The sequence below is a fragment of the Hydra vulgaris genome, chromosome 04 (genome assembly GCF_038396675.1).
Source record: "Hydra vulgaris chromosome 04, alternate assembly HydraT2T_AEP".
Classification (NCBI taxonomy): domain Eukaryota; kingdom Metazoa; phylum Cnidaria; class Hydrozoa; order Anthoathecata; family Hydridae; genus Hydra; species Hydra vulgaris.
The window spans coordinates 33,960,306-33,977,598 of NC_088923.1; the positions used below are offsets into that span (position 1 = coordinate 33,960,306).

The window sequence follows — 17,293 nt, forward strand, 5'->3', positions numbered from 1 at the left end:
AACTGATTAGAATACTCATCTGTACTGTACTACTACTTACTAATGATACTTACCACAACCCTAACCCAAACCTGAAATACTAATACAAACTTGTTGTTGATTTGAGTCCATAACATTAAATGAAACAAAATTCAGTAACATTTTAAATTTCATTCAAAACATTTAATCAATTTTAATGCAAATCAAAAAAATTTTTTAGTTGTGGCATAAGATTACAATTAATAATAAAATAAAATATAAATATCATAAATTAAAATCATTTATCATGGGATGGGGGTGCCTATTTTGAAAATCTTGCAAGAATGGGGGGAGGGAGAGGGGGAGGCCAGAATTTGAATTATGACAAAGTTAGTATTACTTTAATTTTTAAATTATTACTTATATTATAAATATATATACTTAAACTATATATAAACTTAAACTATTACTATATATTTATTTGCATTATATTGTTTACATTTTTTTAGCTGTATAATGAAATATTTTGAAATATACAAAAATATCAGGAATAATCAGTTCTTAATGCATGAAGAGTCTTCCTTTCAAAAAAGGAGAAACTTATTTTGGAAGACTGACTAAAGATATTCTTTCTACTTCAGAAAGTCTTGTTACACAGATAACCAATCCATTTGGTAGACCAACTGTAGACTTTGATGATTGTACTTTAAGAACAAAATATAGAAAAATTAGTACAACTACGGATAGCTGTAAAACTAATCTAATATTATTTGCTGCTAAAGCCAAATTATATAATGATAAAAGAAAAGACAAAGGTGAAATTGTTCATAATATTTTAGAAACAAATAGTAAACCAACAAATTGTTCATAATATGTTGAAATTGTTCATAATATTTTAGAAACAAATAGTAAACCAACAACAATGACTCCGACTGAGACTTTAGCACTACTTTGAGACTTATCAAAGACTTATTATTATTACATTTGAAATAAAGCTGTAGAAAAATATATTTGTTTATACGCAGCATATAATAATGTCAGTGCTTCAATAGAACAATGTTATCGTAATAATATATTTGTTACTGATTATTCCAGTAATATTCCATTACAAGATATGGTAAACTATACTTGTAAATGATTAGTAAAATTATAGAGAGAAGTTATTTTGTCTCGTGAGTTTGATAAAGTAACGCTATATTACAAAGCTGGATTTGATGGCTCAACTAGTCAAAACATTTATAAACAAAAATTATCAGATAGCAGCTCTCATAATTTATCAAACGAAATTTCTTTATTTTTGACTTGTGTTGTTTCTTTAGAGTTATTTACAAGAACAGATAAAAAAAAATCATTTTATGGAGTAACTCAAAGCCAACCATTTATTGTAGAACTGTGAGTTTTGAGTTTAAAAAAGAAACTAAATCTGTATTTATTGATGAAGAAAGTAAAATTAAAGTAGAAATGGCAAATTTGATTCCATCCATTGTTGTTTTGAAAAAGGCAAAATATATGTATTACAAACCATATCGAAATCAATCATGATTGAAAGGTGCACACTGCCTTATCATATTCATCAGAAATGAATGACATTGAAATTGTTATTAAAAAAAAAGCATTCCACTCACGGTTTCCATTAAGGTCTTTCAAGCTTGCATGCTTGGATAAGGTGCTTTGTATGCTTATTGTATATAAAATAAAAATTAAACCTTGGCAAAATCATTTAAAGTCAAGTATTCAGTAATGGAACAAAAGAGTTTAATTCAGAAAAGGCTTTTGTACAAACTTGGATTGCTAGTAGATTAACCAAGAACAGGTGGTAGTGGGAATGCTAACGATGGTAATACAGCTAGAATAGCTTTTTTAAATCAAGAGGTATTTAGTGAAGCTACAGAAATTGATAAACCGCTAATTAAAAGATTGCATGTTATTCTTTGTTGTATCTCCAGTGTTTTTAAATTAGACATTTTAAAACTTTGGGATTGTTTTAAAACTGCCGATATTTTGTTAAATGTTGTGCTGATACTACTACTGTTGTATATATACAACAATACAATGCATATATTGTATAAGGTGTTAGAAAACAAGTAATAAATTTATGTAAAAAAAAAAAATGATTGTTTAATATAAATTTTATTTAAATATATCTCTATGGTTACCTTGCTATGCAATGCAATATTAAAAAATTATAAGTGATATAGAGTGACAAATCCAGCATTTTTTGGTTTTTGAGATAGCTAACTTCTAGACATGAAACAAACTCCAAACATTTGTATGTTTTTACTGATGTAAAATAATGATGCTTTGCATAAAATTGCGAAGAAAAAAGCCCCTAAATTTCAAACCCCCTCCCACCCTAAACATGAGGGGCAACAAGTTGATAAAATTTTTTTTTGTAGTATTCTGAACTAGACTTATATACATCAATAAATTTTAAGTTTCATAGTATTATCTCTCAGCGTTCAAAAATTATGACCATATAAAATCTGTAACCCCTTCCAATTAAGGGGAGTTAAAACATTTATATGGTCATAATTTTTGAACGGTGAGATATAATACTATGAAACTTAAAATTTATTGGTGAATTTAAGTATAGTTAAGAATAGTACAAAAATATTTTATCAACTTATTGCCCCTCATGTTTGAGGGGCATTGAGGGGGAGGGGGAGCAGATGAAATTCAAGGTTTTTTTGTTCTTAGCCTCAAATCATAGAAATTTTTTTGCAAAGCATCTTTATTAGACATAAGTATAAACATAAAAATGTTTGGAGTTTGCCCCATGTCTGGAAGTGAATTATCTCAAACACCAAGTAATGCTGGATCCATCACTGGTGATATACCACCTAATTTCACTATGCAAAATTAAGTAACCATAGTAAACAAAAAAACACTTATATAAGAAGAAAAAACCTCATATTAATACACAAGCCAACTGTAGTGTATTTAACACAAATAAAAAATCTTTAACTACCAAAACAGGTTGTTGCAATAAAAAATTAGGTATCCATAGCAACGATAATAATATATATTAATTTTTAAAGAAGCCTAAATCTTATATTTGTACTCATGTCAAATTTGGTGAATGTAGCACTAATGAAAGTTTTTGTTGTTGCTATGCAAAATTAGGGATCCATAGCAACTAAAAATAAAAATTCTTAAAGACCTCATATTTGTACTCATGCCAAATTTGGTAAATGTAGCAATAAAAAAATCTCTTATATCAAAAATAGGTTGTTGCTATGCAAAATCAAGTACCCATAGCAACTAAATATAAAAATTGTCATTTTCATAAAAAGTGCAGACCTCATTTTGGTATTTATGCTAAATTTGGTAGATACAATATTAATAATAAATTATTTATTAATTTTGTCTCAAAATTTACTATTCTGGCCCACTGTGTAGTGGGCCAGAATAATCAATAAGTAACAAAACCAAAATGGCTATAACTGTGACATATGTTGCAGAGATATTTCTACTGATAAAACAACTGCTGATAAATTCGTAAGTTTTTGAAAGCTCAGTTAATCAATCAACATTAGTAACTATAGTATATATAGCAGGCTATATGCGAAAAAGTGAAATAAAATGATGAAACAACTAATTATTATATTGAATATGGAGATTATCTGAGTAATAGCTTAAACAGAGACAGACTGAAAAATTGTGCATTTAATTAGTAGATAACTTTTAGTAAAGTATTAGAACGTATTCTGCACTATTTTTTTATTATCTCTGCTAACAGTATGCAGGGCTCAATATAACGGTCAGGCATCTGTCCGGCTAAAACCTCTGCTTGTCTGATCAATTTACAAAGTAATTGGGCATTTTGACCAAGAGGAGGTAAATTCTACAAAATAAATATTTAATTGTGAAAAGTGAAATTAAATTATTGATATGAAAAAAATATAATATTTTTAAGTTTATGAAAATTTTTTTCAAAAAATTGGGCAAAAAAAAATTGTTTAAAAAAATAATGTAGCCTTTTTAAAATAGTAATTTTTAATCATTTCATGCTTTCATTGGTAAGTCAAGTTTAAAAAAAAAACTTTTAAACATTTCTTTGTAAAAATAGAAACAAAAAAAATATAGCAATTAAACCATGGGAAGATTTAATTTAACCCTTTCATGCCGAAGGCGCACATATGTGCGCCTTGGACATACCAATCAAAACACCTCTCTAAAAGTTAGTACAACCCTTTTTAGTCTTAAATAATAACCTTTTGTGCTTGTAGACATAAATTGAGCTTAGGAAATTTAGAAATTTCAATTCACGGATAGTTTTCATGTTTAAAACACTAAAGATAATTGACAAAAACATATGTAGTTGTTAGACGTTTTCAGCGCAGATGGCTTTGAGAAATAGGATTACAAATGATCCGAATGAAGCTCTTCGAATCCTTGATGGAATGGACGATGTTAGTGATTTGTCTTCTGAGTCTTCAGAGTCTGATGACAACGAATTCCAAGAGAATAAAACTGATATTTGCTCAACAACAGCTCAATTGACTATGGCATTGTCAGCAAGTCGGTCATCATCATCAGAAATAATTTCATCTTCATCATCTGAAGAATATGTTTGTTCCGAAGATGATTCGACAGAAAAAATAGGTGTGGATTTTTCTATTATTAATTCAGGAACTAATAATAAAGGACTCTATACAATAGCATTTGCTGATAACAATGGTACTGTAAATAATAAAAGAAAAATCCGTAAACAACTAACAAGTAAACAACTTCGTACCATTAAGACTAAGAAGTATAATATTAGTAAAGATAATAGAGAATGGAAAAAAATTAAAACTATTAGAACTATTATTCCATTTATAGCAACACCAGGACCAACATTTAGAAGATCTGCAATACCTAATTGTGATGGAAATATCAAACCAATCCATCTCTTTGAATTGATCTTTGATAATGCTTTAATACAAAAACTTGTCGCTGAAACAAATAACTACCATTCAAGAAGGTTACAATCTTCTCCGATAAAGCATAGAATGTTATGGGTTGATGTTACATCAAATGATATCAAAGTATTTATAGCAATCTGTTTAGCCATGGGAATATTAAAACTTCCTCGTATCCATGATTACTGGAGACAAAAGCAATGGTTTTTTGCTATTTCATCTTTTAGTAAAGTAATGTCTCGTGATTGATTTAGACAAATTCACCGTTACCTTCATTTTTGCAACGAGACAGCTGCAATACCAAGGGGTAATGAAGGTTACGACAAACTTTTCAAGGTACGTATGTTGCTAGATGACCTTTGTCCTAAATTCAGAAATCTTTATAAACCAAAAAGAGACATTTGCATTGATGAGAGTATGATACCTTTTAAAGGATTTTTCTTTGCTTTAAACAAAGTGTGGGCTTGTTATTTTCTACTCACATAAATAAGGAAAGTATCCCATTAAATTAGTAACTTTTACTTATAGGTATTTTTAATATTTTTATTGAATAACAAAATTAAGTAAAAAAAAAAAAAAAAATTTACGTCACTAGAGAAAAATGTTATTTATTTATTTTCTAGTTATCTATATTAGAAAAAAAAACCATCAAATGAAAGGTGAATAAATTTTGCACCGTTCTACAAGCCTTTAATCACTTCTAAAACAATATAGCTAGCTATTTGAAAGGCTTCATTAGCAAATATTTAAAAGTCGCAATGCTACTTCATCAATATGAAATAATGTCGACGTCATCAGTTCAATTTTTTTACTTTTTTAATTTAATTTTCGGATTCTGAATTTTGCCTGCTTTCCAATAATATATACTTTGTTTAACTTATTTTGTAAGGAAACCCATCTATTTAAATGTTTACGTGGCATAGTATTGCGTTTTTTAAATCGCCTAAATAAATTCCGGTACGAAAGGGTTAACTTATTCATAATTGAAATTAACTTAAAAAAAAAAATCTATTAAAAGATTTTTAGAAAGACATGGCAAATAGTTTCAAAAGTTTAAACTTATCATAAAAAATACATACCTACTAAAAAAAAAGTTAAAGATGAAATTTAATTTACACAATGTGTTTATTTTAAATGATCTAATAAACATTTAAAATAAACACATTGTGTAAATTAAATTTTATATTTATAATAATTATAATAAATTTTTGATTTAATTTAGAGCCTTCGCGTAAAATAAAAGCTTTATAGTACAAAAAGATCAATGATTAAAAGTTATTCATAACATAATGATTTTTTTTTATTGCATTTAAATTGTTAAAACATCAAAATTATCAAGTTGTAAAGAAAAATAATAATAAGCATTGTCTGTTACAGTTTAAAAATTTAAGTCTATCTAAAAAAAAACAATATTATATTAAAATTATTTTATTTAAAAAAAAGCAAAAATCTGCAATGAAATATTTTAAATAATAAGGAAAGAAACTACAACTTTACTTAACTAATGTCAAATAAACTGAGCAACATGACAAAGATTTCGATTACCTAACTCTGTTCCGTAAAACTGTAAAAACTATATTTTGAAAATTTGATCGGACACTGTCCGACCCAAACAAGTTTCAATCAGACATTTTGTCCGGGACTTTATAAAAAATTAAATCGAGCCCTGAGTATGTAATAAATAAAGTTTAAGTCTGTATAGGAAGTTATTTGGAATAGGAAGTTATGAGTAAAGTTGTGAATAGCAAATGACTAATTGGCATGACAATATGATTGTTTGTGAATAATACGCCAAAACCCGCTATTCTCAGGTCATGAAATCTCGTATCTCCTCTCAAAAATTAGGCTCTCGTGACTTCTGGAGAATCTTTAATAATATCAATAATAAGGGCAAATCTATAATTCCACCTCTCTTGTATGGTTCAGACTTTGTCACCTCACCTAAAGACAAAGCCGAACTGTTTGCTAAAAACTTTTCATCAATATCATCTCTTGATTCCACTAATTGCGTTCTACCTGATATTGCCAACAAACAGGTTGATTCATTGCTTGACATTCATATCACTTCAGCATCTGTATCTAAAGCGATTTCCTGTCTAGACTCTTCTACAGCTTGTGGCCCAGACAACATACCTGTTATTGTCTTGCAGAAGTGTTCTCCAGAGCTGTCGTCTATACTCTCAAAACTATTCAACAAGTGCTTATCAGAGTCTTGTTTTCCAGCCTGCTGGAAAGCCGCATCTGTTATCCCTATCTTCAAAAATTCTGGAGAGCAATATGATTCGTCTAACTACCGCCCCATAAGTCTTCTTCCTATCATAAGCAAGGTTTTTGAATCTTTAATTAACAAACACTTAATTTCTCATCTTGAATCTAATAACTTACTTTCTGACCATCAATATGGATTTCGATCTTCTCGTTCTACAGCTGATTTGCTAACAGTAATAACTGACAGGTTTTATCGTGCATTAGATGAAGGTGGAGAGGTTAAGGCCATCGCTCTTGACATTTCAAAAGCGTTTGATAATGTTTGGCATGCTGGTCTTCTCCATAAGCTTTCTTCTTATGGTGTATCCGGCAACATCTTTAAGATCATTGAATCCTTCCTTTCCAATCGTAGCATAAAAGTTGTCCTCAATGGACAACACTCTTCTTCTTATTCTGTAACTTCAGGGGTTCCTCAAGGTTCTATCCTTGGCCCTATACTCTTTTTAATTTACATTAACGATCTTCCAGATATTCTCACATCTAAGGTGGCATTGTTTGCTGATGATACTACCATTTATTCTTGTCGTGATAAGAAACCAACACCCTCTGATTGCCTGGAGTGGGGCATTTGAGCTTGAAAAGGATCTCACTTCTGCTACAGCATGGGGCTCACAGTGGCTGGTGAACTTTAATTCAAATAAAACTCAATTTTTTTCAGCCAATCGTTATCGCAATAATTTAGATCTTCCTATATTTATGAACGGCGATGTACTCGATGAGTCACCTACTCTTCATCTTCTAGGATTAACTCTTACTTCCAATCTTTCTTGGAAACCATATATCAAATCGGTTGCAAAATTAGCATCTGCTAAGGTTGCATCTCTTTATCGAGCTCACCACTTTCTTACTCTGGATTCTATTCTCTACCTCTATAAATCTCAAATCCGGCCTTGTATGGAATACTGTTGCCATATCTGGGGCGGATCTTCTAATGATGCCCTTTCTCTTTTAGACAAGGTGCAAAAACGCATTGTAAACATAGTTGGACCTGCTCTTGCAGCCAACCTTCAACCATTATCACATCGTCGTAATGTTGCCTCTCTTTCTCTTTTCTACAAATATTATAATGGGCACTGCTCGAAAGAGCTAACGTCTCTTGTGCCATCTACTAAAATTCATTCTCGTGTTACTCGTCATTCAATTAAGTGTCATCCTTTTTCTGTGACTGTTCCTAAGTGCTCCAAAAACGCTTATTCGTCTAGTTTTTTTCCTCGAACATCAGCTCTTTGGAATTCGCTTCCTTCATCTTGCTTTCCTGATTCATATAATTTGCAATCTTTTAAATCGTCCGTCAATCGTTATCTTGCTCTACAATCTTCATCTTTTCTCTTACAGTAACTTCCAACTTTAATTAGTGGCTGCTTGCAGCCTTGTTGGAAGCGAAGATGTTTAAAAAAAAAAAAAAAAATTGTATATAAATAAAAGACATAAATGTAAATATCTAGGGAATTTAGTAGCAAATAAATTATGTTGAGTTGCACAAGGAAATATAGACATTTTAAAAATAATTGACAACAGTCAATTTTTTATGTGAAACCCTCGGAATTAGGGTTGGCATTCGACAATGCCAACCTAACTGCTGACCTAGAAGTGTTTGAGGTTGGCAAAAAACTGCAGACCTCCTTTCTATGTTTTATGGTCAAACCTTTATTATACATTTTTTTTCTGCTGACCTAATGCCAACCTCACACAGATTAAAGTTGGCAAATTATTGCTGACCTAATTTTTCTTAAATCCGAGGGCTGGAAACTACAAGCTATTTAGGCAAAATGTCAAAAAAAAAAGATTTAAAGTTAATTCCAGAGTTTAGTGGGAATGAAAATCAATCACTTTCAGAGTGGCTGGAAAAGACTAAGCTGGTTGGAATAAATGATCTTGTAAGCATGGTAACACTCCGCCTCATTGATGGTGTGTTTGCAACTTTTTGCTGCTGTAGTTGACTCTATAAAAACAAAAAAACCTATCGACTCTAGGCTGCAAGAAGATCAAACAAAATCAGTATGCTTTGAGTGCAATCTTCCTAATCATTTTGCAAAAGATTGTCATCTACAAATGAACTATATCTATATGAAATCAGGTAGAAGATCTGACAAAAGTAAACTGATGTGTTTCTTGTGTCAAAAGCATGGACACATATCAAGAATGTGTCGAAAAAACGACTTAAGGACGTAGATGTTTGCACCAGCTCTCTCTCTAAATAATCAGTAATGACGTTACCTACCATACGCTTGGACATAAACAGCTTTTCTTCAGGATGTGCTGATTGACTCAGGGTGTACTTGTTACATTGTTTATAAAAAAAGTGCAACAAGTTAAACAAAAAGTTAGCCTGGTAACTGTTAATGAACAGCAGTGCAAAGGTGTTAGTAAACTTGAATTATCTCGCCAAATAAAAATGAAGTTTTTGTGGAAGCACTTTTAGTTAACTTTAAACCACTTAATTATTGTTTCTTGATGGGAATGGATGGAATAGTGACTCTTGGTTGAGTATCAATATTTACTACTATCCCTGTAGGCATAAAACATAATTGCAAAAAAGTAATTGAAGGGTAGATAATTCAATGAAACATGGTCAAATAAAGGGTTTGGTTACTCTTATGGCAGTGGTGCAGCAAAATAAAGGAAAAATATGACCAATATTAGACTTTAAATAGCTGAATGCATTTATTGAAACATTCATGGCGAACACAGATGTGTGTGCTGACAAACTTTGAGACTGGAGACGGTTTGGAGAAAATGTTTTAATAATTGATTTATCATAAATCTGGGCATATTGGCAAACTGATGTGTTCCGTGGCCTAAGAAATGTTAAAAAGAAGACTTCAGACAATAGCGAATATGGAAAAACTCATAGTAGATATTGAGCTTATTGCTTCAGAGTTTAATTTGGCCAATGCTCTTACTTAAGTGCCCAACCCTCGGAATTAGGAAAAATGAGGTCAGCAATTATTTGCCGACCATTCTTTTAGTGGTCGGCAAATAAAATTTAATACAAAGGTCTTACCATAAAATATAGAAACTAGGTCAGCAATTTTTTGCCAACCTCAAACACATCTAGGTCACAGTTAGGTCGGCATTGCCGAATGCCGACCCTATTTGAGAGGGCTAAGTGCCTGATATTTAAGTAAAAGTGGTTAAAAAACCCTCTGAAATGGAAGCAAGTAGGGTTATTAGAACTTCGCTATCTTCAAAAAAAATTGGGCATATTTATAGATCTACAAGACATTATCGTGTGAAGCAAACATTGTACTTTGTTTGTAAAATCAACCTATCAGTATAGCCTGTCAATCAATTGATCTAAGTCCAACAAAATGGACTAAAGGGGAAATAGAAGTAAAAAAAGAATGTGGCAACAACTTGGTATAAATAAAACTCATTACAAGGGGCAGCACTTTCTTACCCTAATCAACTGTGGACCTACACGGTATGCAATATGACGCTATCTTAAAGATCAAACCAGTTAATGTGTTATTCAAGAATTAAGTGCAATAATCCTCGAATGAGGCCCGGAAAAATTTTTGATGGACAATGGTACAGCATTCCGAAGCTCATGGCTATCTAAACTTCACTTAACTTCATTAAACTTCACTTCAGGTGTGCAGGTATTGCAGAGCAATGTCATTGAACTGTCAAAAGAACAACGAAAAGTTCTGTGCAGTATACTTGAGGCAGTTTATTGGTACAACATCATTCCAAAAGATAGTTGTAATTCTTCTACTGTGCCTGCAAACAAATTATATCAATACCAAATGAGAGTGAAAGGAATTGACAGCAATACGGATGCGTCAATAACTGTTATAAGAAGATAACTAACAAATTCAAAATTGGAAAGAAGATTTTGGTGAAGCCCCCAGATGCCAGATGCGACTCTCAATACAAGACTGGAACAATTACAGAAATCATTTCGAAGCAAACAGTAGAAGTGAACCAAATATACCTGCAACTTAATACCAGTAAAGGTTAATGGCAATTTAGATGCTGCCAAATAACAAAACAAACAAAACATGGATGTTGCGAAGTAGCATGCAAGAATATATAGTATGTATTATAGTTCCTATTATAGTATTATAGTCCATAAAGGTAAGTTGGTGCTGATGATCAAGGATGAGGGTAATGAACTTTATTTATTTATATATTTGAAATTTAGGTTATATATTATATATATGAAATTTAGTCATTTGCAATAGGAAGTTACAGATGAAGTTGTGAATATAGCAAATGACTAATTGGCATAACGATATGATCACCTGTAAATATTGCCTGTTCCTATGCTAAGCTGACAATATCTTCGAATATAACATTGTATAGAAAAATATAGCATGAAAATTCAAATAAATAAAAATAAATCAAAAATACGCATAATTAACAACAGTTATTTTTTTATGTGAAACAAAACAGTAGAAGTAAGAGTTTACACTAAGTTAGAGTCTAAAGCAAAAATAATAAAGCTTTCATAGCTTGTTTCTTGATGTATTTAAATTTGTAAATATTTTCTCTATTGAGGTATATAGATAAACCTTTCTTTTCAACGACTCAATAAATTTCACTTACAAATTTATTTTTAAACTTTTACATTAATAATTTAAAAAAAAAGTACTGTATTTAAAACTCTATAAAATTGTTATTTGTAAAAAAATAAACCAATATAAATTCATTTTATGAAAGCATAAAAATATATAAAAAAAAAAAAAAAGGAAAATTTATCATCTTTGTATTGTATAATTAATTTGAAAACATTTTAAATATTAATTTAAAAAACTATTTACTAAAGGATAGAATGGTCGAAGTTTTCCTGTATATTGAAAATCAGGCCATGGATTTTGAATCATGTCAAGTAATAAATTTGAAAGTTGTGTACCAGAGAGTGCTTCACCAGTATCATTAACTTTCAACTCTAAAAGAAAATATGATATTTTAATTAAAGTACACAAACAATTATCTGAAAGTAATGAAAAAATCAGACACCTGTTTTTAAATGAACTTTTTTATGCTCCTTCCATGCATTTTTGAAACATGCCTTAAAAAATATATCACACTTGTATATATATAATATAATTATATATATAATATAATTATATGTAATGGAAACTATACAGTAAAAATACATATATATACATACATATATATATATATATATATATATGTATATATATATATATATATATATATATATATATATATATATATATATATATATACATATATATATATATATATATATATATATATATATATATACATATATATATATATATATATATATATATATATATATATATATATATATATATATATATATATATATATATATATATATATATATATATGTCTAAATTTATATATATATATATCAAACAATTTAACATAAAAATGCTTGCATAAATTTTTTTTATTTATAACAAACAATATTGTCTGTTAAAAAATTGTGCATGATTGAACCCTTATATTTGAATCAAATTGGTCCAAACGTATGATATTTCTCTCATATTGAATGCGAATAGCTCGAAGTTTGGAAATACTTCGAGCTATTCGCATTAAGTTTGTGTAAAAGTTTGTGTAAAAAAAATTTTTCTGGCTTTATCTTATAACTTTTTGCTCATTAGTTTTTTTTATACAAAATTAAATTTTTTAAACAAATTTGAAACATTTTTTTAAATGTAAATAGTTTAACTTTTAATAGTTTAGCCTTTTTATAATAATACAGGAAAAACATCCATAGACCTTCACTTAAATTACAGAAAATCACACAAAAAGTAGGGGTTTAGTTGAAAATCGCCAAAGTCTCAACAACTTTATGATTTCTCATAGTACAGAAAAAGAGAGAAATATATTTGCAGCCGAACTGGTGTTGTTGTATCACATCGTTTCACACTATTTTAGTTTTCGATAATTAGACTGTACAACGAAACTAAATTCAGTAATCTTTAAAAACTCAGAAATTGCAAGAAGTGTATCTCTGGCTCATACTAAATATGAGGTCCTCTGACAGTAGATATAACAAAGAAAGAATTGGAAAATGTCAATTTCATAGGCGTGCTAACTGATTAGAGTAACCATAAAGATATGAAATTTTTTCTCATTGTGATTCGATATTTTAATCCCAATCAAAATGGGGTGACCCAAAAATTGACAGATTTAAAATCGATTGTTAATAAAAAAGCTGAGGCTTTTTCAGATATAGTGGTACATAATTTAAAAGAATTACAGTGTGAAGAAAAGTGCAAGGCATTTGGTGAAGACAATTGTAATACCAAATTTGGTTTTAGTTTCTCACTCTAGCAATCATGTTTATAGTTTAGTACAAAAAGAGTTTGGATTAATCAAAGGAAGCATCTGTTCTGCTCATGTGCTTAACAGCATTTAGCATGCTGTAGATTCCATAGATATTAATATAGCGCAGGTGCTCTTTAAAATAAATATTTTTATTTCTTGATTTTTTATATTAATATTTCTTTATTATTTCACACAGTTCGTGTGGAATCTCTGAAAGATTTTTGTACTTTAGTAGAAATGGACAACCAAAAGATATATCTCGTTGTTTATTATTAAATCCAGAAATCTATAGAGATTTGCAAATGTTTCCAGCTTAAAAAGTTATTTTCTGTCACTAGACAAGCACCCAATAATTTTAAAAAAGTTTTTTGAAAATCCTTTAAGTGAAGGCTATCTATTGTTGGATCACTCACTAACATATGCATTTCAACTGAATGTACTTAAGTTAGTAGCAGATTATAATTACATTATAAATACAAAAGAGATTTTGGAAGAAGTATTAGATCAACTAAAAATTCGTATTAAAGCTAAGTTTTTGCCTATTGGTGAACGCAATCTTCTAAAGAACAAAAAAATTCAACCAAATGCAATAATTAATTACAAAAATGATGCTTTAAATATGTACCGAATTAGTTTGGAGTATTTGAACTCATAGACCGATCAGTTTTAACCATTTAAAACGTTTTCATGGATGTCCTTATCCAAAAACAAACCAATTTGTGAGCAAGTTAACAATACAATTAAGTATTTAAAGGATTAAAATGTTTGCATAGACAAAGAAAAACGTTTTAGCCAGCTTCTTAATTTGCAAATGTTTTATAAAAGCCACCTTTTAAAAGAGAATGTGATACAGACAAAAAATGGTTTCAATACTTCAAGATTATAACGGTACCAGACAAGTATTTGGAAATTCTCAAGATGGTCCAATAAATGTTTGTAATACCAAGTCGCAATGCAATTGTCAAAATTGAAGCTTAATTGGCAGATGAAAGAAACATATTGGCGGTGGAGATAATTAAATACATAACTGAAATTAAATTTCAATTTCGGGGATTATATTGAATTTATTAAGTATTTTATAAGTTAGTTAAAATTTTTTAAAAAAGGATCTATAACTGATAAATATGAATAAAAAAGTTAAACACTTTAAACTTAATAGTTTTTTTTTTAATGTTCTCCTATTTACTAGGGTAAAGGAAGACAAGCCCAACAGCCAAGTTTAAATTAGGTGACCAACTGCCAAAAAACTATTATTTTTTGGCAGTTGGTCACCTAATTTAAACTTGTTTAATAATATTACATGGTAATATTTTGAATTATTAAAAAATAAAGTTACTTGTTCACAAAAAAAGCTTCCACTTAAACCAAGTTTTAAACATGTAGGGCATTGCAGATTGGCAATTTTGTTACAATTTGGGGTTGCACAAGTTTTTCCGTGATATTCGTCCGCCATTTCGCACACAAGCGAACCTAATTATTTGAAACCACTTTCAATGTTTCGGTCACCGGAATAACGTAAATGACATCAGACGCAGGGCATTGAAGGGAAAAGTACCCCAAAAATGTTAAAACTCATGTTCAAACAGTAAAATTGATTTTAAACAAAATATAATGTCAAAATTTTATATTTTAGAATAAGAATTTTTGAAAATTGTGCATTGTTGCCATGGTAACCAAGAAAATATTGAAAAAATAACCAAAAAACAGTTAATGCCCCGGCTAACTTATCCGAAGAACTACATATATTCAAACTGTCATACTGCAATTCCCTTTAACTAATACTTTGAACTGTGATCTGAACCTAAAATTTTACGAAAAATATGACAGTTAGTTCTTCAGGGGGCAAATATATTGTCGTTTAATGAATTTTGGTCAAAATTAAGCAACTGAAATAGGTGTAGAAGTATTTCATAAAAGTGGAGGTTCAGATCACAGAAGGTATAAAATAGGACAATTACTGAAAATTTCATCATTAAACACCAAGCGGTTCCAAAGTTATCACAGCCGGGGCATTTAAAAACCATGTTTTCTAGAAAAACGCAAAAACAGAAAGAAAAAAATTAAAATTTCACAAAAATCATAAAATAGAACTAAATTATGTTTAAAATAAAGTTTTAGAATGACCCAGGGGCATACCGACTTCCTTCAAAGTTTTCATATTTGTCCTTTGATGCTTTTGACAACCCTCGTAGAACCTTTCGCCGCTTCTTGGATGACTCTAGATTTTTATATCCAGCTAAATAAATACCTTTTCGATTTTGATTATCGCAAAAACTTGATGTATATTTCCCAGGAGTCATGTTTAACTGTTTATAAATAAAAAGAGAGCTTTTTCTCCCAATATTAAAGTTTGCTACAGCATCAAATGTTCCAAATTTTAACTGTGTTAGGCTGACATACTTTGTTTTCGGGATTCGATCCCAAATCATTGCATTTAGACTTTCGTTTTGATTTTGTGTCTGCCCATGCAAATATTTACGTAACCAAGACTCCTCACTTAATTCTGCATATATTGGTTTTAAATGTTTTATAATTGATAGTGGAAGTCCTCCACCTGGTTTGTACGTTGATTTGTCAGTTGCTTTATCTTTCTGATATCTGCACCAACTGTTTTCACCAATTGGACAGTGAGTGTGGCAGTTATTTTCCTTTGATGAGGCAACATGAAAAAGTGTAGCATGAATGGATTTCTTCATGCCTTGTAGATTGTGTTTATTACTTCTTACCGCAATCCCACAATAATTCTGATGCTTATTAATAAGACTGTTTGTTAACTTTCCACGGCTACAGAGGTTTTTACGTTGTTTTTTTTAATGTTCTTAGACGTGTCCCAACTCGTTTCTGAACATGCCCAACACATTCTAACTTTTCAACTTCAATACCAGGATAAGTAAATTTCACAGCTGGATAACTTTTACTGTCACCATCTCTATAAAATTTAATATACTGCAATCCGTATTCTTTGACAGATCTACTAAATATGCGTTTGGCACCAGTCACTTCCATACTTCCTGCTGAGCCAATACAATTTACGTTACAACTGTGCGATTTGTACCAATTTTTGTAGCTCTCTGAATTCTTAGACTTTATATCTTTGCGTAGTTGACATTGCTTACAAAGTCTACTCATTGGCTCTAACACATCTAACACTTTTCCATTATCCATCGACAATGTTGTCACAATTCCGTTCAGTGAACTGTCTCCTCTACGTTGCCAAGTTCCATAAGATGATACTCCAGTATCAACAATGTTGTTGCTATACCTTTTATTTCTTATGCAGCCTGAAGCATTGTTTCTTTAGCAACTGTAGTAACACCGTCAGTAATAACCTTTACAGAACCATTTTAATTTTTTTTACTCATCGGACTTGGGAGGTTCATTAATGCAGAAAACTTTTCAAGTCTTGAATACCCTTGCCCAATTGATCTCATGCTATATACAATACGTAGATTAATATCATGAGTGCGGTTACAAACTTTAGATGTATAGAAATCTTTTCTATATCCACAAACACTGCAGCAACATATTAAATTTGAAGCATATCCTTTTTTTCCTTCAATACTAAGATATTGTCGTTAATACACTGTGGAAAACATAAAGATTCAAATATAGTTTTTAAAAAATTTCAACATCAATTACTCTATAACCATTTCTTTTTTAATCATTTTTATTTGGAATATCATTTTTAATATATTCAATCTTGTTGGCTGATCTTGAAGAACTAGTATCAATGTCTGAATATTTTTTTGAGTTGTCATTGATGTTGGTGATGATAAATACCACAAAAAACTCTTTTCTTTCCAGTAACTCTAGTCCTTTGCTTGACTCTATCTTTTCTTCCCATAATTAAGACTAATTTTTATTAAAATTTGATAAAATATGTTCTTATT

General features: G+C 30.0%; 1 protein-coding gene across 1 annotated transcript in view; it reads right to left on the reverse strand.

Annotated features, from left to right (window-relative positions):
• LOC100209474 (methionine aminopeptidase 1) overlaps positions 1-14,900 on the reverse strand; it is a 63,434-nt gene extending 48,534 nt beyond the window's left edge. The window contains exons 1-3 of the mRNA XM_065796149.1: positions 14,740-14,900; positions 12,096-12,147; positions 11,897-12,024 (exon numbers count right to left, since the gene is read on the reverse strand). Coding sequence (XP_065652221.1) covers positions 11,897-12,024; positions 12,096-12,147; positions 14,740-14,856 — 297 coding nt within the window. The 5' untranslated portion in view covers positions 14,857-14,900. The remainder of the gene's footprint in view (positions 1-11,896; positions 12,025-12,095; positions 12,148-14,739) is intronic.
• Positions 14,901-17,293: the final 2,393 nt, after the last annotated feature.